Genomic DNA, 20,109 nt, shown 5'->3' with positions numbered 1-20,109 from the left:
GAGACTCTCCTGCATCACTCTGAATAAACATTTCCTGTTTGGTGGCTGCAGCAGCAAAACAAAGATTTCAAAGCTGCCTTTGCCAGGCTTAAGAGGTTGAAACAAAGCCATGGTGACTGACAACTCATTTACACCTATTACAATGGTTGTTGCAAAAACGACTTGGTGCAAAGATGTTTTCTTGTTTTGATTTACCAAGTCAGTACAGCTTTGTGATTCTTGCAGGCAGCAGAGACCCCACAGCAGTAATTAATTACACTTCCTGGACGTTGCCACTTTGAACACGCACAATACATGATGTTTTCCTTCTCCAGCATCCTCCAAAACCTGCCTGAATGATGCTACTGTATCTGGGAAGGTGACAAACACATGGAAAGCCTACAGCACATCAACACAGCGGGACCAAACGTCACTTCAGACAGCCAGATCAGTCATTCACTAAGGACATGGCTTCTCCAGTGGACTGACGCCCTAGGCAGACCATGTTCCTGTGGTCACAAACACTCCACCACTGAGAAAACCATTGCTAGCTTTATGACCTGCCCCTAATTTTGCATCAGGAGAGGAGCAACCTAGTATTGTATGCTTGCCCTGGAGACGACAAGATCATTAGGATGCCAGCATGTTATTCACACACGTCCAGCAATACCCCAGACTGAAGTATTCCCACACCAACTGGAAACAACACCGAGACCACCACGCATCTTTGTGCTGGTGCTCTGTAAAAGATGAAAGGAAATATCTCACCAGAAAGAGAGAAACTTTCTCTAAATATAACTCCATTCATTTACCACATCTAAAACCAAAACTCACTCAATAATAATTTGTTTAGTCCCAGTGTTGGTCTTTAACCATTACAGAATTAACCTTTCTTGCCAGGTGGATCTTTGACATATTTTCAGTGCTGAGAGTCACAACAAAACGCATGCACCTTGCTTCCAACACTCAGAAATTTTCACACAAAACCGCAATTATGGGATCTGCATCAGTGTAGGTAATCCAATTTTTTAAACCAAAGTCTGTCTAAAAACTTACTTCACTTGCCAACACCGCAGCGAGATAACACAAACATTGCAGCCCTATCCCTTTCCCAAGTCAGTATGGGAAAAGCTCGTGTCGGACATCCCAGGCCCATCTGATCAGTACTAGTTGGCTGTTGCTGCACTATTACCTCAATGGGAGGCCAGAAATAGAATTAATTACATTAGCATACAGGATCCGTGACGTAACTCTCTCATTTGCTGTTTTCGGGAGGGAAGGAAACCTGAAATAATTACTCGCTGGCTATAAATTACAATCCGCTTCCTTACAATGAAAAACTTTTCTGAGGGAAAGAACGAAGTCAATGCATTACCCTGAAGCCAAAAGCAAAGCTGACAGCTTAAACAGACTTCTGAAAGAGCTCAAGGATCACTCAACCTGGAAGCAAAGGCTTAGGAAAACCTCCCCGCAGCTCTTCTGCAGCCCCACAGTTACGTGAGACCCAGCAGTACAGAGATTGCCTGAAGACCTGCCTGGAAACCAGACACCTACAACACGAAATACCACCGGATTAAAGACTTGAAAACCAAAACAAGAACATGGTTGGAGGCAAGACAAACAGTCCAAAAGAAATAACAAAAAATGTGAAGCAGCTTTACCCAACAGCGTGATGCAAAGCATCCAGGGCTTCATGACTCAGAGGAGTGTCAACATTGAGTCCCGTGGCAAAGGCATTCAAAGTTTGTGCCTCAAAACTTCTGAAAAATCATTATATAATGCAAATAAATGGTCTGTAGAACGGGTATGAGATTTTCTACCACTGTTCTCCAGTGGTGCTGTTTCGAACTGTGGGCGCGCACCTCAGAGTTGAGCATGGACAGGACCAAGAGCTCACAGCAAGAGACAGTGTTATATGGAAAGGGACAAAGCCAGGCGTTAGCCACGGCATCCAACTCCCACCACATCCCTCTTGGGTCCCTCCGGTCACAGCACAAGCGGCACAGTTACAAACCCACATCCTTGCACCCTCCACCAGGCCACCTCTTCCCATCACATGGGGACGCGGTGGCAGGACCACCTGCTTGCAGCACAGATCCACTGCTGCCTTCCCACACAGCTGGGTGGCACAGGATAGAGACAACAACCACCTCCAGGGCTGAGCGGGCAGGTGCTAATTAGCACATGGGAACAGGATTGCAATCATGGAGCTGGCAGCACCAGGCACCGGATTGCTCAAGACACAGGGCGGCACCCCTCTGCTCTGGTGACTTCCCAGCGCCATGCTCAGTGGTAAAAGTTGTTAAAGTTACTACGAAAGGGTAATCTATTACGAATTACTCATTAATGCAACTAGGAAATTAGTGACATATTACTGATTATGCCTGTGTCACGCTAGCTCAGCCACAGGACCTGGTTCCCACTGCCAATTTGTCTTGTGCCTATTACAGCCACTTTCCCAACACTACTCACACACACTGAGCTTCTTTTCCACCTCCTTGCTCAAACAAGTACATGGGCCATGACTTTTCAGAGCTGTCATGCCTGCTGCAGGAGCCAGAGAGCAAGGTGCTGCCTCCTGAGCTATAACACCTTGCAGCTAAATGCCCAGATGCAAATCTGAGCCCCTTCTGCACTCATGCAAATAAAGCACTGAAAGAGCGAGGAAGGCCAGGAGCTGGGCACCCCTCTGCAAGACCAAACCTTGGGGGTTTCACGCGGAATCCAATGGGAAGGTCTCATCAGGCTGCTCCTGGCAGGAGGTCAGGCCAGCCTCCCAACAGCATCCACATCACCCCAGGATGCAGCTCCGTGCCTTTTATCATCCCAGTCAGATGGTTCCTCTGCAGGGCTCAGGAAAGCCCTGCTCTCCAGCTACGCAATGAGCAACTTCCTCCGCTTTCTTTTTTAGGAGCTGAATATCTTTTCTGTTCCTCCTCCACCTCAAAAGAACAGATATTAATAATATGGATCGGAAGAGCTTGCTATCGTGAAGCAATGGGTGGTAGCGGCGCTGCACCTAGTGACATCACGCAGGCTGCCTGGCCAAGTCTTCATCCCGTCAGGGCTATTCAGTAAAACACAGCTAATTATTCCGCCAGATCCTCGGCCAGATGACAAATTGATTCACGGTAGTAACTAAAAGAAGGGAAGGAGGAGAAATTGCACCATTTCCTATGCCTGAAACTACATTACCCGTTGCCCCAAGGAAAACTTTTGACAAAAGTTTTTATTGCAGCTGTTGAACTATACACCAGACGGCTGAAGTGCACTGCCAGGAGACCCCAGTGGTGTGCTACACAAGTTTATATGCAGAGCACAGCTTGCATTTGAGATCCATCAGCATCCAGAGGAGAAAGATTTTTTTTTTCCAAAACATCTGCAGTGTCTTGTGTATAGGGTACCTAAATAATTATCAGAAACTGCTAATTAAAAGTTAACAAAAATCAAGCACCTGTTTCTCCACGTTGACCTGACAATGCTGAAAACTAAAAGCAATGCAAGGGAGGCTGCTGGAAATGAAAGCTTTTACTCTATCAGTCAGCTCACAAGGGACACTTTTTCTGAATTCCACCAGAAGTCTATAATTACATCATCACGGCAAGGGCACACAGTATGCCGCTTATTAATCATTTCCAGGAAGAACACTATCAGAAGGCAATTCTTAATAGCACCACTGCCTGGCAAGGCGCTCTCCCTTGCTCACTGCAGGGTGGGTACTTAAGACTTCCCTCGCGTGAATTTCCTCTTTGAGCAAATTAAGATCTCTGCCAGGAAAAGCCTGCAATGCAAACGCACCTTTTCACACGTTGCTCTGACAAAAGGCTGGGTTCACACAATGCCCTACAGCGATACCAAACTCTCACAAAACCTTTCTTCTCTGCTAGAAGTGACAGACACTAGAGCTTGTGTTTTCCCCCCTGCTCCCAAGGCACATGAGATACCTTCTCGCTACCAGCCACTGTCTACTCTACACTTGCTCCTTAAATGAAGTGACCAAGACTCGTCCACCACACACGTATAACCAAAGCAGCATTCCCTTTCAGGAACAGGGACAACAGTACAAGGGGAGGAACAGATGGAGGGAAAGCAAGGTGATCATGGCCACCTGGAACCTACTCCTGCATTTGAGAGGCAAGACCTCCTCCTTCCACTACAGGACGGAGCTGAAAACAGATAAAGAAAACAAAGACAAGCAAGAGGCAAAGTTTGCTGGAACAGAGAGGAACATGGGTACGTGTATGTTATACCATTTATTGAATATTATTATCATGAATCATGATCCAGAAGAATAATGGAAGCTACAAGACAAATGGGGTGAAATACAATGGACTACACAGAGTCAAGTCCACAAACGATTGCCAGAGCCCTCCCAGCTACCTTTGGTTCAATGAGTCCTGTGATCTGCTGCTCCATTCCTCCAAGGGCTACTGATGAATTGTGCCAGATTCCGGGTTTCTTTCCAACTGTTCTGAGTCTCCTGCATCTGATCTCAAAGAAGGGAGCAGAAACAGCTGGAAGAGAGAAACCAGAATGGCATAGTCCAGCAGCAACCCTTGGAAGAACAGACAAAAACAGCCTTGTGAGAGGCACCATGGTCCCCCAGCACACATGTTCGTATGTGGACGCATATCCACACGTCTTCTAGGAGAAGAAGCACGTTCTTAGTGCATCAGCTCTACACTGTCACAAAGCACCAGAGCTTCTGACTTAGCTGAACCACCGACAGCTCAACAGCATGGCCACGATCCACAGTCACGGGTGCCAAATGAGTCACACGTGCTAAATGCAGGCCAAGTTTGGCACCACCCTTCTCCTCCGGTGGTACTCTTACTCCCCAAGCAGCTCCACCTGCTCTGCAGCACGTGGGCAGCTCTCAGCCCACGCAAGGGAAGGCAGTCAAGGTCTACTCTGTTTAGGCTCTAAAGCTCCTGTGGATCTAGCTTCAGGCCAAAGGAAGAGGGAGAAACAGCAGGTGAAACAGGAGACCAAAGGAGCGAGCTTCTTCAGAGGGAACTTGGGTATTTGCTGCCAAAGGAGAGGATTAGTTGTGAAAATCAGGAAGTCAACGAGGCAGGGAGCAGCAGGAGGCCACTGCAGATAATAGGGACAGTAGGAGCAAGGCTATTGCTCACCAAGGCACGTGAAGGGGAGATGAAAAGGCTTGTGCTCTTTCATATGTGCAAAGACTAGAAAGAGGGAGCGAAGAGGTCAGGAGACGGTGCTGGTGGAGGAAGGGCCATAAGGAGAAAAAGAGCCTTTGAAAGTGAACCATGGAAAAGTGATTAATAAGGGCAGAACTGCCAGGGTTGGTGTCAGTACCTTCTCATTTCCACTAGAAAGAAACAAGACGTTGCAGCTTGTGCTAAGATCTGGGGAGGGAGGACCAGGGGCACAGCGAGACCAAGACAGAAGGATGTCATTAAAAGGACAGAAACAGAATTTCAGACAGAGAGCAAATCAGATTAGGATGGTTAGGAATTACGTGGAGGTGGGGACAGAAAGCAAGTTTAAAGGCTCATAGGATATTTACAGTGAGACAGCCCAGATGATCTCCTGCCAGGAGGGATGAAATGGAAACCATAACATTTTTTCTGACCACAACTTCCTTGTAACTGATTACTAGAAAGCACAGGCGCATCACGTCTCTCCAGGACAGCAGTACCACTGTGAGCCTCTTCCTAACACACACCGTACCACTTCTAAAAGGATCCTTGACTTCACATCCTTTCTGCCCTACATCAACCTGGCGACTTTTTACTGCAAATTAGCTCCCTTTTACAAGGGCCAAGTCATTAAGAGCAGAAACAAAACGAGTACCTGGAGTATCACAGGTCTGCCTGTCCCCTGAAGAGTTGGTTGGAGGCGTCCGGTGTCGGTAGACTAGGTGTGGTTTATTGTGCTCTTCCTCGTATTCCTGTTCAAGCGATAGCAGCGGCTCGACAAAATAATCCCCATCATCAGACTTGAATGTGCCTAGCTGAGAGGGACCAGAGAAGGGCAGGCAGTCAGCTTTGGGCAGTGATGAGCCACAGAGCAGGACTACCCAAAGCAAGCATGAAAGGAGGGTCTGCAGCAATCCCATGAAGACAAGGCTGGAGGTCCAGCTCCCACCACATGGATCACACCCCCACCAGGCTGCACTGCTTCCTGCAGCTGTCCTGATGAAACTTATGGAAAGCAAGCTACTAATTTGTAGGAGGGAGCGTGGCAGAGGGATGCCTGCCAGATCGTACGCCAGTGACCATGCCACTCCTGCCCAAGGGGACACGGTGCTGCAGGGCACGTCAGCACAGCCCCACCACATTGTGCTGCTTTTCATAAAGCAGCTCTCCCTGAAACAGGCTTTCAATTCACCCATGAGGATCCAAGGGATGTATCCAGCCAGTGTAGCCCCTGCTTATGAAAAGACACCAATGCTCCTAGTTGCACCTAAGTATGAATGCGATTTGGTAGGTTTTAAAAAAAAAAAAAAAAAAAAAAAAAAAAAAAGGGAAAGAAAAAGAAAAGTACAGCCAGGACAAAAAGCATCCCGTGGCCATCCTAGGCTGGGAAGCAGGGCTGGCAGCTGGGACGTGCTGCTGGGAGGAAGGCCTGCCCAGCCACATGTGTGCTAGCTTGGCTCAGCCCCCAGCCTGCCCCGTGGGGCAGCACTGCTGCACCAGGATGGATCCTAGGGGTGAAGGGCTGTGTGGGCTCATGCACCCAGAATAACCCCTGGTCCAGGCAGGGGCCAACAGGGACCTCCCAGAGGGGCACCTGGGACAAGCACATCCCTTGCTGTGCATCACTGGTACCCTGGGGTGCAAGGATGCTGGAGGGGTCAGGGACCAGCACTGCTGGGGAGCTTCTGCCCATCCTTCTGCCAACATCCCCAGGTGCAGAAGGACACCAGGACAGGCTGCAAGGAAGCCTGTGTTCCTCTCTCTTCGGGTCATGCCCTTGTCCCAAGCTGCAGGAAGGCTTTGGGGTCAGCACTGCCGGCTCCCCCAGCCACCCCTTCCCATACCCCACCAGCACCCCGTGCAGCAGGACGGTGCCCTCCCCGCTCTCCCTACACCCGACCATCACCTCCCTCCCTCGCGGGGTGCCGCTGGGGGGCACTTTTGCCCCAAAACCCGCGGAGCTGGCTGTCCTCACCCCATCCCCTGACCCCGACGGGCTACAAAAAAAAAAACGGGACCGGGCGAAACCCCAGCGCGGGGCGAGCGTGCCGCCCCCATCCCGCAGCCCCAGCCGGGGGCGGGGGCAAGGGGCCGGCCCCATCCTTTCCTAAACCACCCTCCCTCCCCCTGCTCCTCCTCCTCCTCCTCGCTTCCGCCGCGGCGGGGCCGTGCAGGGGCTTCTCTTACCATCCCGGAGCAGAGGCTGATGACGGCGGTGTGCCGGGGCCGGGAGTTGACGTGCCCCCGGTAGAAGCAGTGCTTCACGTCGGTGTCCGCCGCCTCGGCGTACAGGCGCCGCTGCTCGGCGGAGGGCTCGCCCAGGAGGCTGACGGTGAAGAGGGGGGCGATGAAGGCCGAGCTGGCCGTCAGGTTGAAGAGGAACTGCTGCCCGAAGGCGGAGAGCCTGTAGTGAGCCTTAGGGGAGGACGAGGAGGATGAGGAGGAGGAGGAGGAGGCAGCAGCCGCCGTCCAGGCGTCGGGGGCAGCGCCGGCGCTCCGCCGCCTCCTCCTGAAGTGGACATCGGTGGGGAAGGGCTCGCCGAACTCGTCCACGCGGGTAGGGGTCACGATGTCGTACTCGCTCAGCTTCTCCAGCAGCTTGGCTGCAAGGCAACGGAGGCACAGACCCCTGAGCGCCTCGCCCCTTAGCCCCCAGGGCCGGCAGCCCAGCATCCCACCCCGTGCCCTCCCACCCCCAAATCCCCGCTGCCCCGTACCTTGCCTGGGGTGCAGCTTCTGCCTCCTCGCTGCCGTCCTCAAGCCGTCGATGAAGAGCGTGCTGAGTGCCAGCGCCAGCGGCGCAAGATGCATGGTGCTGAGCGCTGTCCTCAAGAGGAGCGCAGCCTTCCCCCTGCGGCGGTCGGGCTCTTCTCGTCCTCTTTTTTTTTTTTTTTCCTCTCCCTTTAGTTTATTTTTTATTTATTTTTTTTTCTTGCCCCCCCCCACCGCCGCCCCCCGGTGCGCTGCCGGAGCCGGGCGGCGTTAGGGGCGGGCGGGCCGGCGGGGCGCGGGGCTTTTGGGGCCGCGCATGGGGCCGGGACCGCCGGGCCGGGCCGGGGGAACCGGCCGCCTGCCTGCCTGCTGCTTCTCCCTCCCTCCCTCCCTTCCTTTCCTCCTCTCCCCCCGTCGGGCTGGTGGACGGGGCGCTCCCGGGAGCCAATTTAAGGGGGCGGGCTCCATAGATCAAGCAAGGAGAAAAGAGCCCGCCCTGGACAGCCCTTCCTCCTCCCACCCCCACGCCCCCTCTTTCCCCTCTCCAACATGTCACTTTCTTTCATTCCCGAGGAACGCCGGAATCGCAGGGTTTCGCCGAGAAAAGCCCTCACCGCGGCTCCGAGCCTGGACGGGGCGGGCGGGGGGCTCGGGGGGCAGGGAGAACCTCATCGTCCTCCCCCGGGAGCTAAGAGGGCTTTTCTTACCCAACTTGACCTTTTTCTTTCTTTTTCTTTTTTTTTTTTTAAGACAGCTCAAAGAAGCGGACACGGAGAAACCCATGTGTGACACTTTTTATAGCATTCGGTGTCTCCTGCGTTTCACAGACACGAAGCACTTGAAGCAACTTGGGGCAGGGTTATTTTTACGCCGGGCAGTTTTCAGCACCCTGTGGGAAAAGAGAGATTATTTCCTTATCTAAAGCAGTTGGTGTCTTGTTTTACAATTTGGAAAATTTCCATAAAAAATTAAGACATCCTTTAGAGCTAAGTGCCACTCAACATTGTTTTCTGCCCTTTGTCAAACCTGTGTAGTTTTTTTCCCCTTGATGGGGAAGGATGCTATGAAATTTAAAGCCTATAGCAAGGCAAATGCAAAGAGATGGTTGGGAGCTTGACTTGCTCTTCCACAGAAAATGTCAGTTTGTTTTTTTTTTTTTACTTCACTCAGTTCTGGGACAAAGAGCAGCAACACCGGTACTTCCTGCAGAAAGGGAATTTACTTTAAGATAATAAGTTCAGAATTCACTTCTAGACAAAACAGCACCTCCTGGCTCTTCTAAACTAACTGCTGAAGCCCTACAAATCCCAAACTGTAGTGGTAAATTATTTATTCTATACAATGAATGCAGAAGCCCATGTAAGCAGATCATCACCCACAAAGCCATCGTCTGTAGCTGCTGGATGAGGAGGGCTCCTCGGCAGCCCCACAACTGAGCACAGTACAGGATCTCCACATTGGTGGAGACCCACATGAGCACATCACAAGGGCACCCTATAATGGCACATAACCTCCCAATATGCCTCCGTTATGCCTCTGCTTATAAACTGCTTATATATTTAATTTAATAGCCTCTGCTTATATATTTAAAAGCCTCTTTATATATTTCCTTATATATTTATATATTTTTAAATATATAAGGATATATATATTTATATATATCCTTATATATTTAAAAGCCTCTGCTTATATATTTAATTTAAGTCTAGGCTGCTTATGATAAGGTAACTCACTCATGTGCCTTCTGGGGCTCAGCAGAGCCTGACTGCTTCCAGACGTGAGTTGCCTCGTGTGCAGTCAGCTCTGATGGTGCTGGGTCTCGCTGCATTCACCTGTAGGATTGATGAGGGGACAGCTGTGGCTGCGTGATGGTCACAGCCTCTAGGGAGCAGAGATGTCTGCCACAGGTATGGAGGAATAGGGAAGTGCCTCTCCTGGTAGGTGTCACCTGCTGCCAGGAGCAGCTCTTCAGGATAACCAAGCATGGGTGGATCTTCAAGCACTCACCAGCTTGTGAACAAACCTGCACCAGGTTTGCTTTCAGTGCTGCAAAGGGCCTGCACGGTCACATCTTCCTGTCCCAGCAGCCAATTGCTTGCTCACACACACGTTAAGAAATCTGCAAAATAGGAAAAACACCAAATTATCCTAAAACAGCTTCCATCTGCAAAGCCTGCTGGGGCTACCATGCAAACCCTGGCTAGCATGGCCTCTCCTGGCTCGTCATGAAAGTGTGGCATCCCCACCTGTCCCATGCTGAGCAGTGTCCTGATCATGTCTGAAAAGCCAACGAGGTTCTTGGGCTGCTGGAAGAATAAAAAGGGGAATTTTGAAACATCACCACATAGCAATGAGGCTCTCCTGTAGGCTAGTCCTCTTGGCTTTCTCTGCCTCATCATCAATAAATGACTTAACACGTTGCAGCATCTGCTCCCTGAGCTGTTGTGCTGGTCTGCTGGGAGCACATCACGTGTTACCGAACCCCTGACGGTGTTCCATCACCTTCTCACCATTTCTACACGTGCCCCAAAACTGTGAGGCTTCACATACAGAGGGATGCAGTGTGATTGAGCGTGGGTGATGGCCCCGGTTGTGATGGGCAAGGGGAGGCCGTATCCTGCACTCAGGTGGGCACAGACATGTATCAGGAGCGTTGAGCAACACCAGGCTGCTGCCGGTCAGCGAAAGAGTCAGCAGGAGCAGGACAAGCAGCGGAGTTGCCTGAGGAAAGAGTGAAAAGCCGAGCATAGCACGGGAGCTGAGTCAGAGGGGAGGGGAAGAGGCTTACGTGGAGCTCATCCTGCGGTGTCCTGGGTGAGGGATGCAGCCCTAACTCATTTCCTCACCCTCCCATCAGGGGGGTGTTGGGAAATGGTCTGCTGTTTTATCAGAGTGCCCCCAGGGTAGGGGATTTCACAAGCACCCCGCATCCCACTGGTCCCAGCCTCACCACCCCCTCGCACCAGGTTGGGCATTGGCAAGAGCTGGTGCAAAAAGATCTATCAAAGCTTTACTTCCTTGCTTAGTTTTCTACTGGATTATCAGCAAATTTAGCTCTGGGGTTGGGGTCAAGTTGCTCAGGAGCTGGCATGGGGTGATGTGGCAGCATGTACCTGTGCCTTGGGGGGCGGTTTGGATGCCTCCTTTTGGTGCTGGTGAGCTGGATGGAGCCAGGCTGGTGTGTGAAGAAGCATCCCCACGGGTTATGTCTTACCTGAAACCTTAACACCTGCAATCCAGAACAGGATCGAAATGAAACTTTCCTTCTTCAGAGGTGGGGAGCTGCCCCATGGAGTGACCGCAATTAGGTCTCGCTTCTGGGGCAGAGCTGGGGAGTGCACTGAAGTGTCCCCAGGACCAAATTCAGGCTTTGTGATGGCACTAAATGGTCTGTCCTCCCAGGAGCACAGCATTGCCTACATACAACGTTGTTTCCATTGACAGGCAGAAAAGTTGTATGTTGTGCAGCGTTCTGAATCTTCACAGCTGGAGATTAGAAAGCGTAGAAGGAAAGCTGTAGTGTAAGTAAATAGATGATGTGGAGTTTAGAGGAACTAAGCTACAAACTTAAATAACTTTCCTATTAGGAAGGATCTATTAATACTTACAGTATGGTAATTGTGCAGGCTCCAAAGTCCTCAGCCAGTCAAAAAGTAACCCCTTAAAAGCCCATACCTACTCGTAGAAAAATCCCTTTGAAACACTGAGAATTTTGCCTTCATAAATACTGCAAAAGTTGAGCTGCAAACGCCTCTCCTATAAACTACAAAATGAGAACTCAATCCCAACAACAAGACTTCAGTAGGGGAATTCAGGCGATACACGCTGCTGCAAGAACATGCTGGAGGAGACCAAGCCTCCTGCAGGCTTTGCGCTGCGTTTCACCCTCCTCACCATTTCCTTTTCCTCATAGGTGAGCACAGTTCCCAGACATTGATCTTTGTTCTTTGCCGCTCTGCCTCTCCGGGTAAGCAGCATCTTCCTTTATCTGCTGCATCCATTCGCTTGCCCAACAATTATCCCGGGAGGCAGACAGTTTCTCTTTGATAGCTTCTCTTCAATGGCAGCAGATAACTGAAGAGAGCAAACATTTTCTCCTGGTGTCTAATCTGCATGGTCAGAAAGTGAAAGATTTCATTCCCTTCAAACAGCTGCTCGGACCTCAGCCTCGCTTGCTTGCACTGCCAGCGAAGATACTGCTGTGTGCTGCTTTTCTCTCAGATTTGGAGTATGTTCTGCTCACATAAAGGGTTCTCTTCAAAGGACATTTTCAGCAAACATGTCAATGCTTTTTGTTTTGTTTTAATATTTTCCCATTTATTTGGAGGGACTGAGACTTACAGGTTCACCATACGGTTAATATTCAAACTTATTTTCAGTGCCAAGCCAACTCTTTCAGTCCTGATTAAAAGGATTTAAATATACTGAGTAATTCATCTACAGTAGCTGCTTCAGCTCCTGGTTTCTCTGTTGGGCTCTGTGTTCTCACCCTGAGCCATGCCCTGTGCAGCACGCTGCTGCTGTCGAGGTCTGAGCCATTTGGTGGGTTTGGGGTTTGCTCCTCAGACCTCAGAGGGCTGGGTGGTGGTACCTGCATTTCCAAATTCAGCTCAGTCCCGTCCTGGTGCCCTGAATACTGTGATGTGCACATTGAGGAGACTCATCCAAGATCACACAGGCAAATAAGACCCAGATGTCCTCCAGCCTGGGCTGGGGTCAGTGGGTGCAAGTCTGGCGCCTTCCCACCCAGCATGCTGCGTGTCTGAGGGAGATGGAGCCACAAGCTGCGAGCAATGGGAACACAAGGAGAGCTGTCCTTGTGTCCCTGCTCCTTCTCTGGGCTGGGAACCAAGGCTTGAGAACAGAAGGTGAAGGAGGGAGAGAAAACAAGTGTCACAAAGTGCTCTGCGAGGAAGCACGCCTCTCGGTTTTTGATTTGGAACAACGTTGACCCTGAAAACTCATTAGGAACTAGGGACTGCATGGGAGGAACAGTAAAGCCCACACGGACACTGCAAATGTGTGGGATTTTTGGTTTCAGGTCAGCACGGATGGACGTCATGATCCCTTGAGGCTTTCTGACTGAAACTGCTGGTTCCATCTTGCCCCTCCCCGGCTCCCAGCGCTGCTGCTGACCGCTCGCACGCTGCGCCCTGTGCTTGCACCTCTTATCTGCAGCGGGGGACACGCATGCCCAGAGCAGCCCAGCTCCTGGATCCCACTGCTGACTTGCACTTAAAGCCCCCATCCCGTACCCTCGTTACTGCAGGCAGCAATCTGGGGCAGGTTCCAAAGTAGCTGAGAAACACTTAGCACTGCATCTGCCCAGTTTTGTGCAAATGAAGCCATCGAGTGAAACGTTACAGTGGTTTATCCTTTGCGTTTGACACGCCATAAATCAAACAGGACCTGAGTGCACTCCTTTTGACTTTTGATATTGCAGACATGTGCATCTGCGCTAAGTTCCAGGTGCCTTTGCCAAAACATTAGCAGTAATGCTGGGAGGACCAAGCAGAGCAGATGTTCTGTAACCCCACACCAAAAGGCAACCTGGGAACATTGCAAGTCCTGCAGGTACAAAAAGTTTTGCCCTTTGAGCCACGTATTTACATTCACATAAACTAATTATCACAACAGGTCTGCAAGGTATCACCGTCACCTTATGAAGAGGAGCCTGAGATGGTCGATTTGGCACAGGACACGGAGCCCTGACCCCGTGATTATTTCTACCCTCCCACACCAGCCTGCACAGAACGTAAGAGCACAGCTTAATATTTCAGTGCAGGCATCGTTAAACTGTAAAACTCTATTTTAGGAGGGTTGTTTTCATTCTTTCCCTACATAGTAGATTGTCTCCAGAGATAATAAGATACGAACCTCTAATAGAGTAGGGAAAAAGCTAAGCAGCTCTACAGATACCAAGCTCTTTTTCCCTGAGGGTGTCACAAGGTAGCCAGCTACAAGCAAAGACATCTCCCTGCGGGAAGCATTGGCGACATCATATTTGTATAGCAGTAGGAGCTGTGTACTGGTTATACAACCACCAGAAGATCATCAATAGCTAAACAGCATGAATGTTAATGGGTCTTGCTCTGCTGTCAGGTGCCCGCAGCCTTGGTTTTGTTACCTGACTTTACTGTCAACCTCTACTTGGGGAAACAAAATTCCTGCTTCCCAGTAGGAATTCAGTGTTTCTTAAACGATGGGGTTTAAGAGATGTTAAGGAACAGGCTCAGAATTTGTGGGATGCAACCAAAGGAGAGCAATTTCTGGCTGATCTGCAAAGCTAAAACAGTTGTCCTCTCCTGTTTCCACCAGCCATTTCTGCTCCACGCCTTCCTGCCTTCTCACTCACTAAATACCTTTCCTGATGGCAAAGGCTGTGTAGGACTGAACCTGGAATCCCCACGTTCCCCTCGCAGGTGCGGGGAGAGCTATGTGAATGATGTGAATTGGCTGCAGCCTTCCTAACCACATTCATGTCGTGCCACTCAGCCTGGGCTGCCGTAGAGAGAATTAATGGAGTGTAAATCCCTGTTTGGAAGTGCACTGCCTCTCCAGCTTCTCCCTGTAACTCCTTCACTCCCTTTGCAAACCACAGGAGAACGAGAGCTCCCTGGGGAACCCCGGCTGGACATCTTGCATCATGATAGAGAGAAGTGGAGTATCCACGCAGCCAAAACTGCCTGGCTGACAGTTTCAGAGCTCGCTGTGACACTTCCAAGAGAATCTGTAGTGCTGGGACTAAAGCCTGCTAGAAACAATCTTCTTTTAAAGTTACTGTATGGCTTGGCTACAAAGATAAGGCACCAGATGGCTTGGGAAGAATTTTTAGGAGACAGTTATGCTGGTATGCCTGGAAGGATCTCAAGAGTTTACATTTACAATAGAGTACTTCTTTGGAGGCGAATGTTTGTCAGGATCATCAGTTTTAATTACCCAAAATGCAGGCTGCTTCTAGATGCACGCAGTCAAGAGGAGGATTTCTTCTTTATATGACTTTTTTTTTTTTTTTTTTTCTCCTCCTGAAGAATCTCTGCCTTTAACTTTATAGGTAGCAGATTGATTCATGGAGGCTAATGTTGAACAGTTTTCACGCTAAATGGTATCCTGCAACATTTTCTTTCACTGATGAATTATACATTGCAGAAAAAGGGACTTCATTTTATCTGTTTTCAACCAATTGAATAAGGTGCCAATTGTGTCAGATGTAAGCACACACAACCATAGATCAGTCCCCAAATTCCCCAGGCCTTTAAACCAAGCCTTACTTGGTCCTTTTGGTCAGAGGAAGGATGACCTGGTAGGATCGCTCTCCGTGAGGATGCCAGGAGAAATAAGCACCATTCTGTTTGGGCCTTGCACGCCTGCAGATACAGCAGCACGACTGAGGAGTTAATTTCCTGTCCTACCATCCAGGAGCACTGGGATACACATGCCATATTTTTCAGGCCTCTCTGCTTTCTGTATACACTAGAATATAAATAACATTACTGAATGCTGGTGATGGGAATCAGGCTCGAGTTTTAAGCCAGCTGTTTCCACGTTTTCTCCCTGTGTTTTATCAGCTTAATTCTCAGATACCTCTAACGTTTCCATCCAGAATTTTTAAAGGGAGGAAGCATGACTTAGAAATCACTGTAACGTGAATGGCTCTGTTGACTTAACTGACGTTGTTTTGACATGTCAGGGCCTACCGAGGGACCAAGACCCCTTTGTGCTAACTGCAGTACAAACACAGGCCTGAAAACGAAGCCGGTATCAGAGTTCCCCTGCCTTATCACACTCAGTTAATGCATTACTCCACGCTAGCTAGCCAGCTGAGAGTGGCATTTATTACAGGGGGAGGGCTAGCTTGGACATAGCGACACCATTGTTTCTCTGCACTGTTTTCATAGCAGGTTCCCTGCCCACGGCCCTTTGTAACTGAAAGCCCATATTCAGAACAGATAATTGTCCAAATCTGAGCCATTTTGCCTACCAACAAGGTGGGCTTTTGTGTTCATACAACTCCAAGGCAGGGAGATGCTAGTCCCTGGCCGAGAGCCCTAGCCCCATCATAGCTAGTGAGCCAGGCTGGCATCTCTCAGCACCCACAGGTGAGGCAAACACCACAAGAGCCAAAAGGGCACCCTTGAGCAAGCAGTGGTACTGAGTTCATGAACACAAACTCATGCTTATCTTGTTTGGTTCTGGGAATCAACTAACTCCTCAGAATAGGGAGAACTTAGTTTTGTAGCCCTAGCCAGGTACGTATAAAACCATCTGGTTAGAGCAGCAGCATCTAATTGATCACATGAAATTTGTCTGAGCACCGCAGTGGATGGAAAACAGGGGCAGGAATCAGCAGTTTTCAAGACCTGACATGCTTCTACCAAGAACTTCAGGAAGGACCTGGATTCACCACCTCTCTGCTGCTTTGGCAGCTTAATGGGAGCACGGACCAAGAACTGTCCCCGTGCCCCTTTTCCCCTACAATCCACTGCACAACACAAGGAACAAAAGAGGAGCTTCTGCATTGTTTTAACACACAAAAACTGCTGTCTTGTTAGGAGCCATCTCATGCCAACTCCAGGGCATGCCAGTGGTGACCACACGACAGCAACAGCATAAGAAGGTGGTAAGCTTACAGCAGTGCCTCACCTGAGCACCAGTCCATCTTCCAGGGATGTGCCACTGGGTGATCCATGCCAGAAGTGACATCTTTGTGTTCTGCTGAGCTGCTCCAAGAAAAGAGGTATCTGAGTCCTGCCTGGTGAGATGCACACACCATTGTAACTCTCACCAGTTTGCAAATACAAAGTTCCTGTTGAAAAGCTCAGCCTTACACTCCCCTACTGTCCGATGTTGATAACAAATGTGATAGCTTAGCACCAAGTACCCAGAGCAGCCATGGCCAGGGAAGTCTCAGAGTAACAAAAAATCACATAGTGTCAATGGCTATTGTGTACAGCCAGACTGGGATTGCTACTGGCTGTGAGCTTTTAGTGAAAAAGGCTATGAGGATTTTGGTGAACAGAGCTACAATTACAGTTCTCAAGGACGGAAATCCCTTTCACTTTTCTGCCCCATCCCCTGAGTCTCTTTGGATACCCTGCCCTCTCCTTGCATCCTTCCTTCAGGCCATGTGTCATCTGCCCAGGTCACCAGCGAGTCAGGTTCCTGCGCACAGAAACCAGCTCACCTTACTGATGGCTTTTTCTTTCTGCATTCACTGAAACCTACACAAGTAGATTGTTCTTACTTGGCAAAACCTTAGATATGTTGAAACCAATTTATTTGACCCAGCAAAGAGCTACCAGGAGAAAAGACATTAGGGTGTGATACAGTGACTGGGATCTCAGTTACCAATGTCAGTTACCAAATATTTTTTCTTCTGAAATGGTTTAGAAGCTTGCAGTTCCCTAACCAAGCCCTTCAGCAAAAGGTCACATTTTTTTTCTCAATCTTGGTTTAAAAAAAAATGCACAAAAGCAAACAGCCTTACACTGCTGCTGAAGGTGTCTGGAGTACCCTGCAGGCATGGGTTCAACCTCATCCTGCCATCGTGCCACAGCAATGAGCCCCCTGGCCCTGGGGGATGTATGAATGGCACGGCACTTGGGAAAATTCACACAGAAGATTTTGCAAGCTCATTTGCTGGACGAAACTTTGCCCTAGAGACTCGAGCCTCCTACAACTGTGAGAAAGGAGGTCCTTTTTAGTTTATAGCTAAGGTCAGTGGAGGGCCAGAGCAAGGAAGTTTGTATTGCAGCAATTTGTACCTTATCTTGTTTATAGATGTAAACAGAAGGTTTACGCTTCCGTTACTGAACTCTCCTACACCAAAAATATTCAGTGCACAGAGGAGGGGAAGGATAGGCAATGTGCACACACATTTCTTGAGCATATTTTGAGAAGCACAGTTAAAGTATCTGGTGTTTCTGAAGCATGTGGGAAGTAGGATGCCCTTGCAGTGACTGAAAAAAAAATACTAAAATCACAACCAGCCCTGCCTCCCCCTTCTGAATAAAAAACCAAACACCAAAAACCCCAAAACCAACCACAACCAACCACAAAACCCCAGCAATCTCCTTGTGGACTGCAGGGGTCATTCCAGGATCTCCATAGGGTCTGGATGTAACTCAAGTCTCATATGGACTTGGGTCAACTTCCATTGAAGCCAGGAGTGCTTTCATGAGCTTTAGGTCACTCCCAGTTGCTTCTGAAGTCATTGCCCAGGCTTTTCTCATTTTAGTCACAGTACCAAAGTTTTGTACCGTTTGAAAAGCTCCAAAGCAAGGGACATATGGAGCCTACAAAAGCATAGTTATTGTGCTAGCTAGCTCCAGTCCCATGCCAAGCAAATTATTCATGCGTACTCTGTGGATAGAAGGCACAAGCTTTCATGTGGTTACATGGATAAAAAGGGAGGAGAATTTGGGCCACTGACTCAGCCTGTCAGCAATGTTTCCCCCCTAAATACAGCCATGGAGCTGCAAAGCAGATTTCTCACAGCACTGACGGTGGGGTAGTACTCTCTTTGGAAAATGTGACCCCTTACTTACATGCCACTTGGAAATCAGTATCATGTAAGGGTGCCAAATGCTTCCCAAAGTAAGGCCTTTTGATTATAACCTTTCATGAAAGTGACTGATTGAACAAAAGCAGCTTAGAGATAGCATTTCAAACAAGAATCAGGCAGCTTGTCTGGAACATAAGCAGTAGCAAACTGCCCAGCCTGTTAGAAGAATGGCCATGCTATACGATGCTGCACTCCTGCATCCAAAAGGAAACCTGACATTCAACAGGTGTTCCGCTTCTTGGGTAGTCTCATGGATGGAGAGGGAGTTTGAGGAGACACATTACAAAAAGGTCCTTTAAACGTACCTGCTTTTCTATTTCAGGCTCCATGACCAATTTTTTTTCCCCCCACTGTCAGTGGATTTTATTCAATTACCATTGCAGTGGGCACTGCAGAGTACAGGGTACATTCCTGCTTCATTTGTCTTTGTGTCCACTTGGCAGGAATCCTGAACAGCCAGAAAAGCAGACAGTTACTATTTTCCACCATTTTTACATTCCCTGTAGAAATATTTCTTATTTGGCCTCACCACACTGACCCAAAAAACCCCCACAAAACAACAACAAAACTAACCTACAAGCAACAACAACAAAAAAACACCCTTATGGTCTTTTCATAAAGGAATTAAATTCACTCTATTATTCTAGTTAGTGGAAATAGAAAAGCCAATCAGGTGACTGTAGTGGTAAAATAAAGCCAAGAGTAGTTCATTTCAATCTTTGTTCTGTAATACTTACATAATTCAGACCTGGAGACAAAAGCACTACGGTCATGGATTAACTGTGGCTTAAAGTTGAAAATAGCCTGAGGAAGTAAGGATGACAAAATAATTACTAGTGGGCAAATCATATGTTAATGGGTATGAGAATGATTTAGTGTATGACATTTAATCAATGTAAATGGAAATGTAGTCCTAAAGCAAATTTATCTTTTAAGTCCTCCATGGATATGTGTGTGTATATATATATATATACACACACATATACACACACACACACATATATATATAGCTAGTTTCTATAGCTGAAATAAATCTACAAAAAATTTAAATCTAAGTTTCCATATGTTAAAATAACTCATTTTGTGGTAATCATAACAGCTGTTGAAATAGAGATAGTGCTCATGAATAATGCTTTAAATATTTGCTTTGCTCCATGATGTAGAAGACTAAAGCCTGTACCATTCAACTGAGGCACCAAACAATAGAAAAACACACTATGCAGAAACCCATTCCAAAACACCTGTCAGGAACTGCACTTTTCTAGATAAAACATCATAGTTCAGAGGTAAATCATTTTGGCAATTCACTTTGATATAGCATTTGAGGTAAATCACATCAAAGCCTTCCTGTGAATACCCAAACAAATTAGTTAAAGTCTATAATAAAAGCTCTGGCAGGGTCCATATGCACCAGTGCTGGAGGTCACGAGACACCTAGTAATGCTGCATTAGGATCCCCTACTGCAAGTAGTACAGCTGGTACAGTAATAATTACTGTGCCAAACATAATTGTGGAGATTGCAAGAGTGCAAAATGCAGGAAAATTAGAAAAGGAATGCTGTGATGAGAATGCCATGCAGTTGTTCCCACTACACACGGGGAGAAAATTAGATTTCTGAACAGAGGCTGAATATTCATTTGCCAGATTAACAGCTCCTGCCTGCACTGAAATCAGCCCTGAGAGCCCAT

The 20,109-nt window shown here is 48.5% G+C and overlaps 1 protein-coding gene and 2 long non-coding RNA genes across 17 annotated transcripts in view; 1 reads left to right on the top strand and 2 right to left on the bottom strand.

Moving 5' to 3' along the window:
* ADAMTS9 (ADAM metallopeptidase with thrombospondin type 1 motif 9) overlaps positions 1 to 8,233 on the bottom strand; it is a 76,488-nt gene extending 68,255 nt beyond the window's left edge. For 2 of the 4 annotated variants that reach the window (XR_014696607.1, XM_084531557.1), the window contains exons 1-3: positions 7,862 to 8,232; positions 7,332 to 7,747; positions 5,800 to 5,959 (exon numbers count right to left, since the gene is read on the bottom strand). Coding sequence is in view for 2 of the 4 variants with exons in the window: in XM_084531557.1 (XP_084387683.1) it covers positions 5,800 to 5,959; positions 7,332 to 7,747; positions 7,862 to 7,955 (670 nt within the window). In the remaining 2 variants the exon portion in view is untranslated. Of the gene's footprint in view, positions 1 to 4,359; positions 4,486 to 5,799; positions 5,960 to 7,331 lie in introns of those variants that run through there. The other 2 variants (XM_084531556.1, XM_084531558.1) reach the window with 2 other exon arrangements.
* LOC311442395 lies at positions 7,320 to 8,839 on the top strand. The gene is made up of 2 exons (XR_014696620.1): positions 7,320 to 7,701; positions 8,611 to 8,839. It is a non-coding gene; the product is annotated as an uncharacterized lncRNA (long non-coding RNA).
* The window catches only part of LOC311442394, a 72,393-nt gene continuing 60,918 nt past the window's right edge, over positions 8,635 to 20,109 (bottom strand). For 3 of the 12 annotated variants that reach the window (XR_014696608.1, XR_014696614.1, XR_014696615.1), the window contains 6 exons: positions 19,158 to 19,224; positions 18,726 to 18,868; positions 17,621 to 17,815; positions 16,500 to 16,608; positions 9,590 to 11,342; positions 8,635 to 8,745 (listed from right to left, as the gene is read on the bottom strand). This is a non-coding gene — a long non-coding RNA (uncharacterized lncRNA). The remainder of the gene's footprint in view (positions 8,746 to 9,589; positions 11,343 to 16,499; positions 16,609 to 17,620; positions 17,816 to 18,725; positions 18,869 to 19,157; positions 19,225 to 20,109) is intronic. The other 9 variants (XR_014696613.1, XR_014696617.1, XR_014696609.1 and 6 more) reach the window with 8 other exon arrangements.

The sequence above is a fragment of the Aythya ferina genome (assembly GCF_964211825.1).
Source record: "Aythya ferina genome assembly, chromosome: 10".
Lineage (NCBI taxonomy): Eukaryota > Metazoa > Chordata > Aves > Anseriformes > Anatidae > Aythya > Aythya ferina.
The sequence above is the reverse complement of the archived record's forward strand: the minus strand, read 5'-3'. Positions and strand labels throughout refer to the sequence as shown.